General features: G+C 36.6%; 1 protein-coding gene across 1 annotated transcript in view; it reads left to right on the forward strand.

Annotated features, from left to right (window-relative positions):
• The window catches only part of CRYBG3 (crystallin beta-gamma domain containing 3), a 144,018-nt gene that overhangs the window by 109,112 nt on the left and 16,150 nt on the right, over positions 1 to 18,756 (forward strand). The window contains exons 16-18 of the mRNA XM_043997303.1: positions 444 to 553; positions 2,389 to 2,515; positions 17,884 to 18,023. Coding sequence (XP_043853238.1) covers positions 444 to 553; positions 2,389 to 2,515; positions 17,884 to 18,023 — 377 coding nt within the window. The remainder of the gene's footprint in view (positions 1 to 443; positions 554 to 2,388; positions 2,516 to 17,883; positions 18,024 to 18,756) is intronic.

The following is an 18,756-nucleotide window of genomic DNA, read 5'->3' on the forward strand; positions in this document are numbered from 1 at the left end:
AATATAATACCTAGCATTCATAAAGCACTTTACAAATGTTATCTCAATTTGATCCTTACAACAACTTTGAGATGTAGGTGTTATTATTATCCTCATTTTACAGATGAGGAACCTGAGGCAGGAAGAAATCCAATGACTTGCCCAGGGTCACATAATTGATAATGTGTCTGAGGAGGGATTTGAACTCAGGTTTTCCTAATTTTGGTTCCAGTGAGATGATAAAGTTATGTTCAGAGTGAATCTGTGAAGGGACACCTTCCAATACTGTTATCCAGAAATGAACTGTATGATGGATGATTCTCCTGTCTGTTTTTGTTGAAAGAAATATATTGAAATAATCACTGATTGCTGTGATTTTATGTAAATGAAGATGGATTTTGTTTTGGCTTTTATAGATGACAGGTTTTTTTCTAGTTTTTATTTGTGGTTTTATTTTCTTATAGCTCAAAGCATATGATCAACCAAATTTCCAAGGAAACTGTATAGATTTCACAGACCATATTTCTGATTTGACAGACTTCACACCACATTCGTTTAAGGTTCTTCGAGGATGGTGAGTATTTTTTGTGTAAATATTCCTATTTAAAAAATGAAATATACTTAATGCTCAAAAGTTTATTGAAGTTTTCTTTACATACATAATATTTTTTCCCTTTATTTTGTCTGAACCTGTGATTTCAATAGTGTGTTGTAAATCATGATTTGCATACTCTTTTAAGGCAGATTATTCCTTTAAAAATCAAATACAGATTATCTGACAGGATGGCTTCCTGAATAGGAGGCAAAATACCCACTTTACATACTCCTACTCAGCAAAATGCTGAAATTTGTACCTATCTGAAAAATTTTGAAGAAATTCAATGAGAAACTACATTAAGTGACTTCTCTCATGTCAGAACTGCATAAAAAGTGATCTGGAAGCCCATGGATAATAAGAAAGGTAGCTGCCAAAGATCTGTGTCCAAAGGGAGCAAGAGCAGAGGACGCACTGAGAAAAACCCTGGCAGCTCAAAAAGGTCAGCACAGGAGCAAAGGAGATCCTGGATAAGAGCAAATAGGAGTACTCATTCCATCCAAAAGTACAACAATAGGAGGAAGAGATACAATCTACCATAAATCCCCATTTCAGGAACTAAAGCTAGAGAAATGTATAAATTTTTTTAAATACTAGTATTAAAAAAATCAGACTATCTAGCAATTGAATTAATCAATAATAACTGCAAGCAAAAGCTGAAAAGAAAAAAAAGATTTTTCACAAGGACTGCATGAATGTCAAGATGAAATGAAACAAGAGGTTTTTTTTTTTTAATTACATAAGAGCTACAGAGGAAAGCATTAGAAATTGAATAAATAGCTTAGAAGGGAAAGTGGTAAACCTTATCTAAGTAATGAACTCCCTGAAAATTAGAATACAGTATTCCAAAAGAAAAAAGAGAGTAATTTACAAACAATAACACATTTCCCTGAAAAGTTGAATATCTTCCATAAGGAGGGGTGGGCTTCAGAATGAATATTTAATGGAATAAAGAACTTCCAAACATTTCTGATGCAAAGACCAGAGGAAGTTTGAAGTACAACATAAGAATCAAGACCAACATAGAAAGATAAATTTAAACATTTAGAAGGAATTCCAAGATGATGTAATATTACCATTCTAATAGGGTAAGAAGAGGCAAGTGTCCCTTCAGAATGTTACTCTTTTGAAAGTGTATTGAGGGATGTAAGTAAGAAAAATAGAAGCCTTTGAGGTGGATTGGTTCTATTTGAAGAGGGAAAAGAGAAGGGAGGGTAAAAGGAATACACTAGTGTAGAAAGGAGGAAGAAAGGGAAGAAAACTTATTTCTCAAAATTAGCATTTGCAAGAGGAAGAGTATCCAGATTCAGAGGAAGAGATAAGGGCATCAGATGAACCTCATTCTTATATGAAACAAAGGAAGATTGAACACACACAGAAATAGTTTGGTAAAGAAATACATAAAACTCAGTGTAGAAACAGGCAGGCAAAAGGAATACTGTTGAGAGGGATATAAGTGTAATGGAATATCATCCATTTTCTTCTGCCCCACCTCCTAATACACACTTATCATTCTCATTCCCTTATGCTTGCCATCCTTTCCTCACTAACCTTTATAACAAGTCCAAATTTTTCCATTAAGGCCTGATTCAGGACCCTTCTCTTTAGCCTTTCTCTGCCTATAATCTTTCTGAATTTCTACAGGATTTGCATTGCTTTATTCTGTACTTATCCTAGGTATATGGATCTTGTCTGTATATCTAATAGTGTTTTCTTTCCTGCCCATATTCTAACAGCCCATAACATAATACTGAGCACAGAGTAGATGTACATAATTGTTGAGTGACTAAATTTTCTGTACTTTGATCTTTTAGTTGGCTCATGCATTGCCAAGATGATGTCACCAGTAACCAATGTGTGTTAGAAGAAGGCCTCTATTCTGACCTTACTTCCTGTGGCTGCTCTCCATCTAGAGTCAAATCCCTCAAGCCTATTGAATATGTAAGGACTTTATTGAAATCTTATTTTTATAGGATGTGTTCACCAAAAGTCACGACTGTACAAGATTTGGGTAGTAACTTATTATACGAGAAAGGCACACCCATGTGAGGACTTCTTGTATAAAGGAGCCCACAAAACAGACAATGCCTTGGATATTTATTGGGTAACTACAAAAAGGGGAGGTCTCAATCCCCTCCTAAATGGGAGTGGCATGGGAGAAGGAAGGGAGCATTAGTGAGGAGTAACAGATGGGCTGGGAAACATGGAACCATGGAGGGAGGATGTTCTGCTTATCTGAAAGGGTGCCAGCTGCACAAACAGTTGATCAGTTTGCAGACTGACTGGCATCTGTCTTATAGCTGGTCTGACTCTCAAGGACACATTAAGAGTCTAACTAGGGCTGGAAATAGCAAATTATGTCAGCTCACATGTGTTTGTGTGTGGGGGGGGTTCATCCTTGACTCATTCTGGGCCTCCTGCATTCTCTGGATCCACTGTTTCTGTTTCTGGGAAATATGACGACTCAAGACAAGTTAAGTTGGCTTCAGGGCAACATTCCCCTTCTGGGCATGCTGATGACCACACCTGGTAAAACATTGTCTTGGATGCTACCTGGATGGAGCATCTAGAAGCAAGGGTAAAGAGACTTTTTTTGGGGGGGGGGGTGTCAGAGTAATGAGGGTTAAGTGACTTACCCAGGGTCAAACAGCTAGTATTTACTAGTAGTATTTACGTGTCTGAGGCCAGATTTGAACTCAGGTTCTCCTGAATCCAGGGCCAGTGCTTTATCCACTGTGCCACCTAGTTGCCCCCAAAGAGACATTTAATAAGGATAAAGGCTGACAGACAGAAAGCTAACAAGAGACTTAACCCTGGAAAGATGGCCTGAGCCAATGAACCCAGGCCCCAGGGAGCCAGAAATACTGAACTAAAATCAGAAACAAAAGAGGCTTGTGCTATTCTCAATATATCAGTGGGACCAAAATCATTATCCAGTTCTGTAGCTAGTGATGGTAGTGATAAATTTAAGGGGGAAAAATATGTAAGTAGATTCTTTGCTTTGAGATCTTCTGTGTGAATATACTATATACTTGGGAAAACATTCAAATTAAATTCAGTTAACACTTATTAAGCACCTAGTATGTCTAAGGTACTATACTTGGCACTACGAAAACAAAGATAAGATGGTTCCTGTCCTCAAGAAACTTACATGGTACTAAGAGATACAACATATGTACATACAACTAAAGAAAGAAAGAACTCAAAAACCAGTGGGATTATTAGAAAAGGCTTTATGGTAAAGGTGGCCCCTGCCTTGAAATAAGATAAGGACTGACTTTCAGCTGATATGGTGGACCACTCAACTCCCATATAGCTACTCTAGAAACGTCTTGAACTTTAATAATGAACACCAGATTAAGCCCCCCAGTCAGCCAGCAACTAGACATGGGTAGCTTGCGAGATTCTTTGTCTTAAGGGGGTAGAAGAAAGGCCTCTGAGAAAGCCCAAAGGTGGTCAGAGAACTCCAGTGGGAGGAACATGGAAACCTAGGGAAGCTGCCATGAGCAATGATAGGCTTGGTACTCCAGTACTTAGACTGGGACATTGTAGGCCCAGGGGCTACAGTATCTATAACATCCGTCTTTTCTGAGACACTATAAAGGCTCCTGGAGAGCCAGCACTGAAATCTCAAGGATCATCCTAAAGAAGTGGCAGATCATAGTGTCCACAAAGGAAGCCAGGGGACCCAGGATAAGGGTAAGCAGGGCTACCCAGCCCATCTAAGAGTGCAGCAGGGGTGAGAACATAGAACTTGAACAAAATACAAAATCAGAAACTAAGGATAGAGAGATGAGAAAATTAAAGAAAAAACTGACAAAATTACTATCTGGTCATCCAAAAAGTAATAACTCCATAGTAATTGCAAATAAAGTCTCAAAGTAAAAAAATAGTTTTCCCACAAGGACTATGTTAATATTCAGAAGAAATGAAGCATGAGTTAAAATAAAAGTTCTGGAGAAGAGAATTGGAAAGATATTAAAAAAACTTAGAAGGGAAAATGATAATAAGGATACCCGAGTAATGTTATCCGTGAAAACTAGACTGAACCAAACACAGATTGAACAAAATTTTTTAAAAATTGAAAAATAGGAGAAAATATAAGAAACACACTTGAAATCTCTTAAAACCATGACTTTAAAATAGTATGGACTCTATTTCAATAAATGATAAATGAAAACTGATCAGATCGACTATATCTAGAGTAAAAGATAGAAAAAATACATTGCTTTCTTGTTATCATTTTTGTCCTTCGTTCTCTTTTGTTGTTGTTTTTTTATTTGTTTTTGCGGGGCAGTAAGGGTTAAGTGACTTGCCCAAGGTCATACAGCTAGTAAGTGTCAAGTGTTTGAGTCCAAATTTGAACTCAGGTCCTCCTGAATCCAGAGACACCTAACTGCCCCCAGAATACACTGCTTTCCAAAAGGATAAGTCCCAAGAATGTCATTGTAAAATCCAGAGATACTATGTCAAAGAAAAATTAATTCAAGCATCCAGAAAGAATCATTTCAGAAAGTACATTCAGTATTACACAAGACCTAAAACTTTCTACTATAAAAAGAGATCTTGGAATAATACAGAATTCCAAAAATAAAGAAAAGTGGCTTACAAACAATAACAAATTAGTATGAAAAGTTGAATATCTTCCTACAGAGAGAAAAATGGATCTATAATGGAAGAGGACTTTTTTTTATTATTTTTTCCCCTTTTTAATCCTGCTTTCAAGATCAGGGACCTTATTTTGCCTGTGATAATCTTTTTTTTTTTTCCCCAATGAAAAGACCAGAGATGAGTAGGAACTTTGAAATACAACAAACACAAGAATCAAGACCAACCTAGAAATAGAAATTTGAGCATTTCTAAGAAGATGTAGTGTTACCATTCTTTTAGGGTGAGAAGAAACAAGTGTCCCCTCAGAATGTTACTGTTCTGAAAGGGTATTGAGAGAGTTAAGGAAAATAGAAGTCTTCAAAGTGGATTGGTTTTGTTTCGAGAGAAGAAAGAGAAAGGAGGGGAAAAGAATAGATCACTGTAGAGAGGAAGAAGAAAGGGAAGAAAACTTCTTAAAACTGAGATGTCTGAGAAGAAGAGTACACAGATATAGAGGAAGGGGCATCAGATGAACCTCGTTCTTATTTGAAATGGACAAAAGAGGATTGAACACACAGATAAATAGTTTGGTAAAGAAACACATAAAACTCAAAATAGAAACAGGCAGGCAAAAGGAGGACTTTTTAAGAGGGAGAATAATACCAAGAAGAAGATAGTCACAGGCAAAACAAGCTTTCTGATCCTGAAGGTAGAATTAAGAGGGGGGAAATAAAAAACAGTTAAGAATTAAATTCCAAGGTATTATCTTAGCCTCTTAAGTAACTGAGCAAAGGCTGAACAAATCATGGCACAGGAATGTAATGGAATGTTATTGTATTATATAAAATAACTTAAGACATGGCTTTCAGAGAATCCTGGGTGGCATAAACTGATGTAGAGTGAAGTAAGCAGAATCAGAGCCTAAATAGTAAAGTGAAACAACTTCCAAAGATGCCAGAATTCTGATCAGAGCAGTGACCAACCATTTCTGCAGAGGACCTATGATGAAGCACATTACCTACCTGCTGACAGAGAAGGTCCAGAAAGAGACATTTTTGAACATATTTCCTATATAAATTTGGTTTTAATGAGGGAGGGTTTTAGTGTTCAAAGGTCCCTCAAAAAAATAGGTTTTTGAGAGGCAGATGGCCAGGGTGCATTCCAAATGTGGAAGATATGAACTAAACATGAAAAGTTGAAAAGTTTAAAGCCCGATTATAGAGGACCTTAAATTCAAGAGTTAGGAGTTTGCATTAGGGAGCTGCTAAAGTTTGATTTTGTTTTTAAGCAAAGGACTGACATGGTCAGAGCTGTGTAGGAAAGAAGGGAAGCTGTGTAGAGAAGGAATGGGAGTATAGAAAGACTTGAGCAAGGAGAACAATAAAGAAGCTAAAATAATAGCTAATGGCTAGGGAAGAGCTAATGAGGTGTGAACTTGTAAGTGTAGAGGAGTGTTGTAAGGGTAGAATCAGCAAGACTTGTCAACTAATTAGTGGAAATGAGGGAAAAAGAAGAGTAAAAGATGGCTGTAAGTTTGTAAAACTGCGTGACTAGAAGGCCAGTGGTATCTTCAACAGAATTTATAAAGGATATAAGTGTTAGTTATTTGCACATGATATAAAATGGTAATTGAAATAATGGGGACCAAGAACAGAGCCTCGTGTATCTTCTATACTGAAGGGGTGGAGTGGTTCAGCAAAGGGGACTCAGAAAAAGACATTTATTTTGGAGAAAGAATGGGAAAAAAAGATAGGGTTGGGAGATTAAATTATTTTCATCATATTTATTATAATATTAGTCACATATACTTTTGTGATAGCTGACTAGTATATATTGTTATAAGAATAATTTCTTTATCAGCCACTTACTTTTTTATAATGTTAGCAAACATGAACATTGGAACAATTTTCTAGTTCAACATATCATTATAACTACAGCTTTATAGAAATGTGCTAATCAATTTGAAAATAACATTTTTGTTTGTTTGTAAACCTGGTTTACAATGCAGGTCCATTTTTCGAGGATCTGTGGCTACTTAAATTCCTCACTGCAAATAAAACCTGATAATTCTGGATACTTCCAGAAATGGCCCAAATGTCAATTCATAATTGAACAAACATTTACTAAGCACATGCTATATGCAAGGCAATGTGTTGGGTGCTGGGATTCTCCACTAAAAAACAGAAACAAGCAAAATTAGCCCTTATTCTCAAGAAGGTTAATTTCTACTGGAGGCTGCAATGTGTACACAGATTAGTAAATAAATGCAAAATAATTTCACAAGCATTTTCAAGAAAAAGAGCACTCACATATGTACAAGAGAGTGGAGTGAGGAGAGGCTGGCACAGGAAGTGGCACCTGAACGACACCTTAAGGAAGTTAAAGAGATGGAGATGAAGAGGGGCTGGTGCTTTCCAGATATGTGCCAGGGAATAGTCAGGACAGGGAATGATGATGAATAGGTCAGTTTTTCTGTAACGGAGAGGATGCAGTCATAAAATAAACCAGGAAATTTAGGCAGTCATATTTGGTAGGGCCTTCAAAGTCAGTCTGATAATTTTATAAGGCTGTGAGAGATTGAATTTTGGGTAACAGTGTATTAATAAGAAAAAAATCTAAAGGAGTAGTAGGTTATGTTTCAGGCAGATTGGCAATTACATATAATACTGGAATTTATGTTTACTGCACAGATTAATGCAATGATGATGATCTGTGGGGAGATTGCTGGGACAGGTGTGTTTGTTGTCCTGGTTAAAAAAATATCCTTTGGCAGATGGTAGGAAAATTTTAGTCTCCTCCTAACGACCACATCTCCTCTAGACCTCTGCGTGACCACTTCGTACAGGAAGTGTGGCCTCCCAGACTGCAGGCTTGACCCCTGCTACCCACTCTTCAGGCCATAGGAATTCTGCAGTGAGCCTGGCGGTTCTGTAGCATGATCTGCAAGTGTTTCCTTATAAACCTTAAACTTCTGGGTAGTTAGGAGGAGGAAGGAGGAAGAGGGAGAGGAACAGTCACACTAGTAGTTTGTTATTGGTTGTCATTTATTATCATCACCCCTGCCTGACCTGTTCAAGGGCCCTGCTTGAAGAAACAAAAATTATTCTTCTTATTCTTAATAGTAGAAAAAAGGCTAATAAGTTTTCCCTCCATCCCCTATCATTTATGAAAAACAAACTTTTTCGGGGGAGGGAGAGTAAGATTTTCTTACCCTAAATCTTACTACCTAAAACTCCCTTGGATTAGAACCAGATTTCTACTTTATTACAATATGTGTTCCCAAAACCACTATAACAGTTGACTCGGGCTTTTGGGATAGAGCCCAAATAGGTCTAGGAAACCCATTGCTATTTTAAGAAATGCGATCTGGCATCCTAGCTTATGGAATCTCTTGAGTAGGCTGCTTGGATCAAACGTCCTTTACAGCTTCCAGGCCTGGTAAAGTATTAGACAAAATTTAGAACCTGATGAAATTAGCATGCTTAAGAATTCATTTCATGACTTTCTGGAAATCTAAAGCACTGTGTACAGAGGGTCACTCCAATCTTTGAAGCCTAGGGCAAACAAGTTTGACAAGATAGCATTGGTTTTATTATTGGTAAAATTTCCTAGGGATTTAAAATAGTATTTGTTTTATTTTTCACCTGTGATTTTACCACTATAAGGAATACCCATAAGCAGACTCCCGATAAAATGCAGTTTATGGTCACAGAATATTGTTTTGGTTGCTACAAGGTTAAGTGACTTGATCATAGTAACACCATCACTAGTGCTATGTGTCAGAGGAGGGACTTGAAACCAGGTCATGTAATGCCATGGAACTCAGTTATGCTGGTGTTGGACACAGAGTAGTATCATGAGGCTTATACTAAATGCAGTTAGGTTTTAAGGAAAATGACACGTTACATATCACACCAGAATCTAAATTCAGACTAGGTTGTAACAGCATTCTTTCTCATTTAGCTTTTTTGTTAAGCTTAAAGTCAAATTTATAAAGCCTCCCTCCATTATGATCATGTATTTAACTATCATTGCTTTAAACATTAAAAGGAATTCCAAAACTACATAATTTAGGATAGTTATTCTGGCATGTGTGTGTGTGTGTGTGTGTGTGTGTGTGTGTGTGTGTGGGGAGGTGGATCAGAGAAGAGAGCTTTTAGAAGCCAGGAGTCTAGTTAGAAGGTGAAGTAAATGTACCAAGTAAGAAATAAGGGTATGAACTAAAGCAGAGGCCATGTAGGAGCTTGAGAGATATTAAAGTAGAATGCATAAGACTTGACAAATGATTGAATATGGAGGATGATTCTAATGCTACAAACCTGGGTGAATAGAAGGATGCTGGTGGTATTCCTAGGAGATCTGGAGGTGGGACAAGTTTAGGGAAACAGATGAGTTTCATTTTGAACATGTTGAGTTTAGATATCCACTGATTGAATATTCAGAAGGAGATGCCAGTCAGGCATCTCCTACATATAGTTGTATGCATCTTCTATTATACAGTTGATGGAATTGAGGCTAGATATGTAGGCTTAGAAATTATCTACATACTTCATAATTGAACCCCTATAGTCTGATAATATCACCAAGAAAGAGGATATATAGAGCATGAGAATATTGAAGAGATACAAGGAGGGAACCTGGCATGGAACATAAATAATGAATCCAGCAAAGGAGTCTGAGGAATGGTCATATAAGTAGAAAGAAGACCAGGAAAGAGTATTTCACTATTACTAGAAAATGAAGAACTATAGAGTTTGTCATCAAATCTGACACTGAAGGTTTCTTATAATTCCATAGTGTCTCATTTTCAGTTAGCATGAGTCATGGCCTCATATATAACAAGCACAAATTAAAGACAGGCAGTATTTAACAGGATGTGCATTTACCTTCTCAGATTATTCCCTCAAGATGGGTGGTGCTCTGGATTTATTGCTTTTATGTTATTCCCATGGACTGACCATGACTTGGCACCATGTAGGTAGGCTGAGAAAAATCTAAGCCCAAAAAAGAAGTATGGAGAGGAGGTAGAACCAGTTTTTTGTTTTGGGGGGTTTTTGTTTGTTTGTTTGTTTTGGTGAGGCAGTTGGAGTTAAGTGACTTGCCCAGGGTCACACAGCTAATAAAGTGTCAAGCATCTGAGGTCAGATTTGAACTCAGGTCCTCCTGACACCAGAGCCGGTGCTCTATCCACTGTGCCACCTAGCTGCCCCTGGAACCAGTTTTTAAATCACACAGCCATGTGTGATTTAATACTGTACCATCCTCGTTGAAAATGGACAAGAAGCATCAATAAAACAATAACAATGGTTCTGGGGGGATATCCATTGCATTCCTTTATATTACTCTATGGTAGTAAAGAAGAGGCAGAAGTCAACAGATGCCTCCACCTTTTCAGTTTTTGACACAACTAATAAAGTGGTTCAATAAATGGCACAATTTGCGAAGTTTAACTTGAGAGCCTAGACTGGACTCCTGCATGTGTGGTTTCTGTTAAGCTTTGACTTAAAATCTTTCTCGTAGACAAAGTATGCTTTCTAAAGGAACTGAATGGTATTTCTTGATGTACATGAAATTGGTGGGTTTTTTTTCTTCAATTTCAGTTGTTCTTCAGTCTATTCCTTTATAAGAATAGAGGTCTAACTTTAGAGACTATAAAAACATCTATCAGCCCTCCATGACTTCCTGAAAGTGAAAAATATTGATATGTGCATATACATACACATTTAGTGTGACATTGATGTTAGCATTAATAAAAACTAGACTATACAAGTAAATGGGTATGTTAGCTCAGTATTGACAAGGATGTACAACCTACTGCCTGGAAAGTATATGAAGTACTAAGCTAGATTACTAAGAGTTTATGTACGAAGGAACCAGAGGCAGAAGCATAAGACTTGGTGGCTAGTATTTAAAAGGAGAAACTTTGGGGTACAGTATCCCAAGTGCCAAAAGCTAAAGGCTTAGAACTAAGAAGAACTTACCCTGAAAAAATTAGTATAATCTAACAAGGTTTGGAAAAAACAACTTATAATGGAATAGAGGACTTTCAAGCATTCACAGTGAAAAGAGCTGAGTAGTAATTTTGAAGTTTTGAAATACAAAAGTTTCAAGAGATATATTGAAAGGTAAATTTGGAAGGGGCTATGAGGCTATGAAGGGAAAGAGAAACAAGTATTCTTTTAGAACTTTAACCTCTTCAAGGGACGTAGAGGGAATTAAGTAAGACAAACACAGCCTGTTTTGTTTTATAAAAAGGAAAGAAAAGGGAAGGGGAAAGGAATATACTAAAGAGTAAAGAAGTAAGTTGGATTAGAACTTAGTATTTCTCAGAAGTAGGGTGCATAAGAGATAATAAAAGCATGGAGGAAGAGGTGAGATCAGACGTAATCTAAACCAGACAAAGGAGGGTTGAACATATGCATCACACACACATACACACACACACATACCCCTATGCATACTCTTAGGTGCTTTAGGTCTTTGGATTACTAAGTGGGGAGGAAAAGAATATACAAAGTATACAACACCTTTACAAACATTGTCCATTTACTAGGGCATATAAACCACATAAACACATGCAGAAAAAGCAGAAATATTAAGTACGTTATTTTACTCAATAAAAATTTTTTATAAAAAACCTATGAAGAAAAGATTTAAACTTAAGCAGAAATTAAATATCTTGACAAATTGATTGGTCAAAGAATAACCAACTTTTAGAAACAGTGGATAATTTCATTAAAGAAAATGACAGTAACATACCAAATCTTGTGTGATTGTGTTCAAAGCAGGGGAATATTTGTATATCTAAGGTGGCAGCTAGGTAACTCAGTGGGTAGAGTGGCAGGCCTGGAGTCAGGAAGACTTATTTTCCTGAGTTCAAATCTGGCCTCAGACACTTTATAGTTATGTGATCCTACGTAAGTCACTTAACCTTGTTTGCCTCAGTTTCCTCATCTATAAAATGAGCCAGAAAAGTAAATGGCAAACCACTTCAAATGGGATCACAAAGAGAGTTGGACATAACATAACTGAAACAATTGAACAACAATGAAATCTGTGTATCTACATACTCTCCCTCAATGAAAAGAAGAAAGATCAGATGAATTAATTTGGCATAAAATGAAAAAAAATGACAAAAACAATTTTTCCCTAAAATAACTAAACATTAAAATAGACATTCTGAAAAACCACAGATGCATTAATAAAATTTAAAGCAAGAAAAAAGAGAATTTTGAATTGATAAATAAAACTAGGAGATGTTTAAAGAAATTAATAAAACAAGCAATTGTTTGATCTGCTTTGTAAGGAGGAAAAACAAATTGCCTGTATCAAAAATGGAAAAAGAAATGAGGACAACTAAGGAGGAAATTTAAAAAATTATTAGAAATTATTTTGCTCAATTATATGCCAACAAAACTGATAAATAAAATGAATGCATGTTTTTTAGGATATAAAACAAGTGGATTTAGAGGAATAAGAAATTAGAGAATTTAAATAACTAAAGCTTAGGAAAATAAATCGAATAAACTCCAAAAGGTGGGATAAACAAGACTAGATGAATTTACAAGTGAATTCTATCAGATATTCAATTATTAAATGAACTGTTTGCAAAAACAAGAAGAGATCCTGTCAATTTCTTTACATTATAAAAATGTAAGTTTTCTTACTTAACCAGGGATAGAACAGAAAAATAACCACAGACCAGGGATTCTTAACCTAGGGTCCACGAACTCAAAGAGTTCATGTAGACTTTTCAGGTAGTCTGTAAATTTGGATGAGGGGAAAAATGCATCTTTATTTTCACCAACTTTTGATTTCCTTTGTAATTCTATGTATTTTGTGAATTTAAAAATATTCTGAGAAGGGGTCCATAGGTTTCATTAGATTGCGAAAGGTCAAAAAACCAAGAAAGGTTAAGAACCTCTGTTATATGCAAATTATTTTAGTGAAAATCATTGCAAAAAAAATGAATAAAAATTAGCTAGAGGCTATAAAAATATATTTAAAAGATTATAAACTATGACAAGGTTGCATTTATACCAGAAATAAAGGGGTGGTTCAGTATTTTAGTAAAACTATAAACATATATATGTGTATATGTATATGTCATTAATAATTAAAAGCCATTTATATCAGCAGATAAAAGTTTTTGACAAATTATATTACCAATTTCTATTAAAAACACTAAAAAGAATGGACTTTTCCTTGGTATGGTAAATAGTATTTATCTAAAACTAAGAGCCAAAATTATATGTAATGGAGAAACACTAGAAACATTGGATTTTCCAATAAGATCTGACCTAAAGCAAGGATGACCATGCTCATCACTCAGTGATTACTGTTAATCAGTAAGAAAACTTTAAGGACCTACTCTGTGCCAGGCACTGTCTTAAGCACTGAGAATAATCCCCTGCCAAAATATGACAGTCTTTGCCTTCAAGGAACTTCCTATCTAATGGGGAAAGGCAACATATAAAAGCAAACTGAAAAGTTAGGTTGGAGGAGAAGATAGCTGTTTGATGGCATGATGACAAAGTCCAGAATAGTGCAGCTAGGTGGAAAATGAGATAGCTCTCCTGGGGATCCTCCTTAAAGGGAAATTCTGTGATAAGATTGTTGTCTCCATCCTCTCCAGTCAGAGGAAAGAGCAAAAGGTACTTGATGAGGTATGAGTTCCAGGACAGAAGTGATCCTGCAGTGTAAGGACCAATTTTTAATTGGGGAGTGTTAGCTAGGCAGCTTGCCACAATATTGGGACAAGGAAGGAGACCGGCAGCCTCCCTCAAAACAGAGCAGGATTTATTTAACAAGAATGAAATTAAAAAAAAAAAAAAACACAAATGGGATCAGTAGGATCAAGGGAAAGGAAATAAAATGGGGAAAAGGGAAATTATACAACCTGAACACCACCACCACCCAGGAATCAGCTGAGAACACATAGCAGCATCCTGTCGCCTTCCAGCTTCAAGCTAGAATGGCAGAAAACCTCCCTTCTTCCCAGCAGACCCTAGACTGACCACACACAGCCCCCAGAAAATTGGCTGGCTGCTCTGACAGTCACATGACTGCCCTCGCTAGGCTTCCAATCATTATAATTTTGCCAGGCCCATGTAGGTGTTGGCGAGTGGTGATGACGTGAGGTGCCAGCACCATGGCAATGGCTACAACCAGTGGGTGGAGCACCATGCAGTTTGTGGAGCCCCAGGCCAGTGCCTGCACCGAGTATTTTTTTAATTCTAGCTAAAAGATGGGGTCATAAAAACCTCAAATAACAATTCTTTACATTTCCCCCTTTGTTTCATCAAGAAACATGGGGTGTTTCCTTGATGGAACAATAAATAATAAACAATAAATAAATAACAGAATATCATAACCAATGCTGACAAGCAATATATTAATAACAGTATAGGAAAGGGAAGATACATATTACAGATGATGTATATAGTAACAGAAGGAAAAACAAAAAACCCCAAAATGTCCATTTAAAGTCCTTAAAATCTTGTCTTCAAAGGAGGGTTGAGATGTCATCAGGGGAACTGGACTCTGGTCTGGATTCTGGCTGTCTATGGATTCTGGTTGTCTCTGGAACTGCTGGATTTTCATTAATCTATAGCATAGCATTGTCCAAAAATGTTCAAATTAAATATTGAAAGTTTTTCAAAATATACAAAACAAATTTAAACTTGATATATACAGCATATTGGAGTCCCCCCTTTGGAGGATACTCATTTCCATACGGAATACAAAATTGAGACAGTTATGACATTACTAACACTTTTTACCACTATATGTCTGTATCAAGGCCAAATTTAGTTATGTGTCCATGATGACACCTGAAAATGTTATGGAAAGCTTACCATACCACATCTCGTGGTGCATAATTTTACATTGCCCTGCCCACACAGGGAATAATGATTCTGTTTCAAAGGGGAATGCACGAGCTGCTTTAGAAGCCCCTGAACATGTATTTAACCTCTCACCTTCTGAGGATGTTTCTCTCCACCTAACTTATGATTATTCTGAAGTAGAAAGGTGGAAAAAGAGATTCAAGGCTAAACAGATCAATGGAGTCTGGATGTCTTCAGAGGGAAAACCACTTCTCCCCTGGAAATTCTATTACCAGGTATACCTCTCTATTCACAAGAAAGGCCATTTGGGCACACAAAGCATTGTGGACTCAGGAGTACCTGGTTAGCACCAGGTATAACTAACACAGCATCTCGAATCTGCTCAGGCTGCTCCACATGTCAATCTTACAATCAACATGCCTTCCATGCTAAAGCATATGGAGGACACCCTTTGGCATATACACCTTTTGAACATCTACAAATTGACTTTATTTCTATGCCCAAAGCAAGACTATATAAATTTTGCTTTGTTATTGTTGACCACTTCACTCAGTGGGTGGAAGCTTTTCTTGCTCCATGAACAACTGCTGGCTTTGTGGCCAAAGCTCTCCTTAAAGAGATTGTTCCCCGCTTTGGGCCACCAGCGTACATTGACTCTAATAGAGGTACACATTTTATAGATTCAGCAGCATGATAATGTTTCCTGGGGCATGATGGCAAAATCCAGAAGAGAAGTTCTAGAATTGCTGGCTATAACAATAAGACAAGAAAAGTAAATTAGGGGAAAAATAGACAAACATCAATTTTTACAGATGATATGATTACTTAGAAAAACCTAGAGATTTAACTCTAAATTAATTGAAACAGTAACTTCAGCAAATGAAGATATAAAATATATTCATACATGTCATTAGTTTTTCTATATATTATCAACAAAAACCTGCATGAAGAATCAGAGAAATGAAATTCAAAATAACTACAGAATGTAGAAAATGTTTGGGAATCCACTTACTAAGACACATAAGAACTATATGAATAGAGTTTTAAAATATGCTTTATAGAAATACAAGGCTAGATAATTTGAAATATATTAACAATAGAATAAAATGATGCTGCTACCTAAATAAATTTACTTATTCTGTGACATGCTAATGAAACTTTATGGAGGTAGAAAAATAATAACAAAATTTGTTAGAAGCAACTTAAAGAGAAAAAATCATATGAAATGTAATTTTTTAAAAAAAAATAGGAAAGTAGCGGTGCCTAACCATACCACCATATCTCAAACTACAATACAAAACAGTGTTCATCAAACATAAAATACTGACCAAGATAGAAAAGCTAATCAGGGCAGCAGATTAGGTATATAATATGATATACCAAACAAGTGTAGTGACATAATGTTGGATATACTACAAGACGTCAACTAACATCCTTAGAGGGAAAACCCATTAACTCTGAAATTAAACCATGTATGAGGTAACATTCAGGATATTGAACCGTTGCATGGTAAAGAAACCTGTACCTGCTCCCATAAGTGTGTTATAAGTGGTGAACTGCTCCAATCTTTTGCTCACCACAAAAGATGCCAAGGTTCCTAGGCAGGGTAGCATCAGGCCACAGCCAGGTAAAAGAAATTGATGTTCTTGAACTTTCACAAAGAAATGTTCAGTTTTCTTTAAGGTGCTCATGATTGAATCTTCAAACCATAAAATACATGTTGTGATGGCATTCCTGTCTTTTGAAAAGTACTCAAATCATGGAATTGCTTACTACAAATTGACAGTTAACAAATGCTTTTAATGTGCCAGAAACTGTGCCAAGCCCTGAGAATATCAAGCAAAAACAAAACAGTCCCTGCTCCCAAGAGCCTGCATTTTATCAGGTGGAGACAACAACATTTACACCTGAAAGTTTAAAAAGAAAAGTAATGGAGAAAGGCATTAGAAGTTAAGATCAAGAAATCAGGAAAGATACAATGTAAGAGGTTGGTCACCTAAAACAGAAGGTGAGGCAAGTGAGCCTCCATAACTCCAAGCATTGGGGGCAGACTGCCTCTGGAAAGTCATGGAGATTGAAAATGAAATGTCACATACAAGAAACAGGAGGGAGGCCAGTTTGGTTGTAATGTAGAGAATTGTGAAGGACAATAATATGAGATATGCTGGACCAAAATCTGGAAGGGCTTGAAAATGCCAAAGCATTTGGATGTGGTCTTTGAATTAATGGGGAACCACTGTAGTTTTTTGTGCATGACAATGCCATGGTGTCATAGGAATATCAGTTTGACATCTGTGTGAAGGATGGAATGGAGATGGGAGAGAGGGCCTGAAGAGGGGCCTCTGAACTAGGATGATTAGTCTCCCTGTGACTGAAGATGTAGCAGCAGAACCAACCAGATTTGCCAGAAAGTTATCCAGGTTCACACAAGCAGTCAGAGAATTAGTTTGAACATAGTTTCTTCTTACTCCATATTGTAGCCATGATGCCATTCTGTCTCTACTATGTTAATATATATGTATTACTATTTTAAAGTTAACTTTGTTAGTAAAAAAAATCAATAAATAGGCAGAAGCCATCCTTTTCAACACAATTCTGATGACAAACCTAAGCTCCGAACCTATTTAAAGAATTAGGCTTTATTTACTCATATTAGATATAAACAGTACCAAGGGGGCAGCTAGATGGCACAGTGGAAAAAGCACTGGCCCTGGATTCAGGAGGACCTGAGTTCAAATCCAGCCTCAGACACTCAACACTTGACACTTACTAGCTGTGTGACCCTGGGCAAGCACCAGAAAAAAAAATAATAAAAAAAATAAAAATAAACAGTACCAAATTGAGACTGCCATATCTACCTTGTGTCCCTAGGTTTTTGAAGAGCCCTTCATCAGTCTCTTTGCTTTGGAACACTGTGAAGGAAGAGAACTCCATTTAGGAGATGCAATCAACTCAATTCTGAACAAGGATCTTTACTTCTACACACAGTCAGTGTGGGTGAAAAGCGGATTGTAAGTATGGAAGCAGCTTGTGTTTAGTTATGCCCCCGGCTTGAGCATCAGCTAATGTTACTGAGTATAGCATTATCTTACTCTCAAGATGTTCTTCCTATGTTGGAGTTTCTCACAAATAATAAGGCAAAGTGGGTAAAAAGGACTTTGGCCTATGTAGAACTGGTCAGCATTCTCTACTGTATGGTTCATAAGACAGTCAAACCCCGCCACCCAACAAAAAAATAGAAATTGCTGTTCATTCAGAACCCATAAAATAAGCGTACCATACTCTGGAATATATAATTGATCTGTGATCTAGAGCAAGGCTTCTTAAGCTTTTTCCACTCATGACCCCTTTCACCCAAGAAATTTTTACTTGACCCCAGATATATAGGTATATAAAATAGGTATACATGACCTTTTACTGTTGCCAAATTTTTCACAATCCCTACATTTGATTACATGAGCCAGTTACATGATCCATTCAATTACATGACTCAGTTTTGTGGGAAACTATAAATCCTATGATCCTGTTTGATCATTTATTGATTGATTGATTGATTATTACTATGATACTATGACTATTTAATCATCCAAGATGGATCAGCCAAGCTATATAGTTCTTTTAATTTTAATTTAATTTAATTTTTTTAGAATAAGATGGTAGTTTATTAGGGGCAGGGGAAGGGAAGGGAAACCAAGGGAGAAATCACTGGACTTCTTCTCATGGGGAAAAAGGCATGGCACAGAG

The sequence above is a fragment of the Dromiciops gliroides genome, chromosome 3 (assembly GCF_019393635.1).
Source record: "Dromiciops gliroides isolate mDroGli1 chromosome 3, mDroGli1.pri, whole genome shotgun sequence".
Classification (NCBI taxonomy): Eukaryota; Metazoa; Chordata; class Mammalia; order Microbiotheria; family Microbiotheriidae; genus Dromiciops; species Dromiciops gliroides.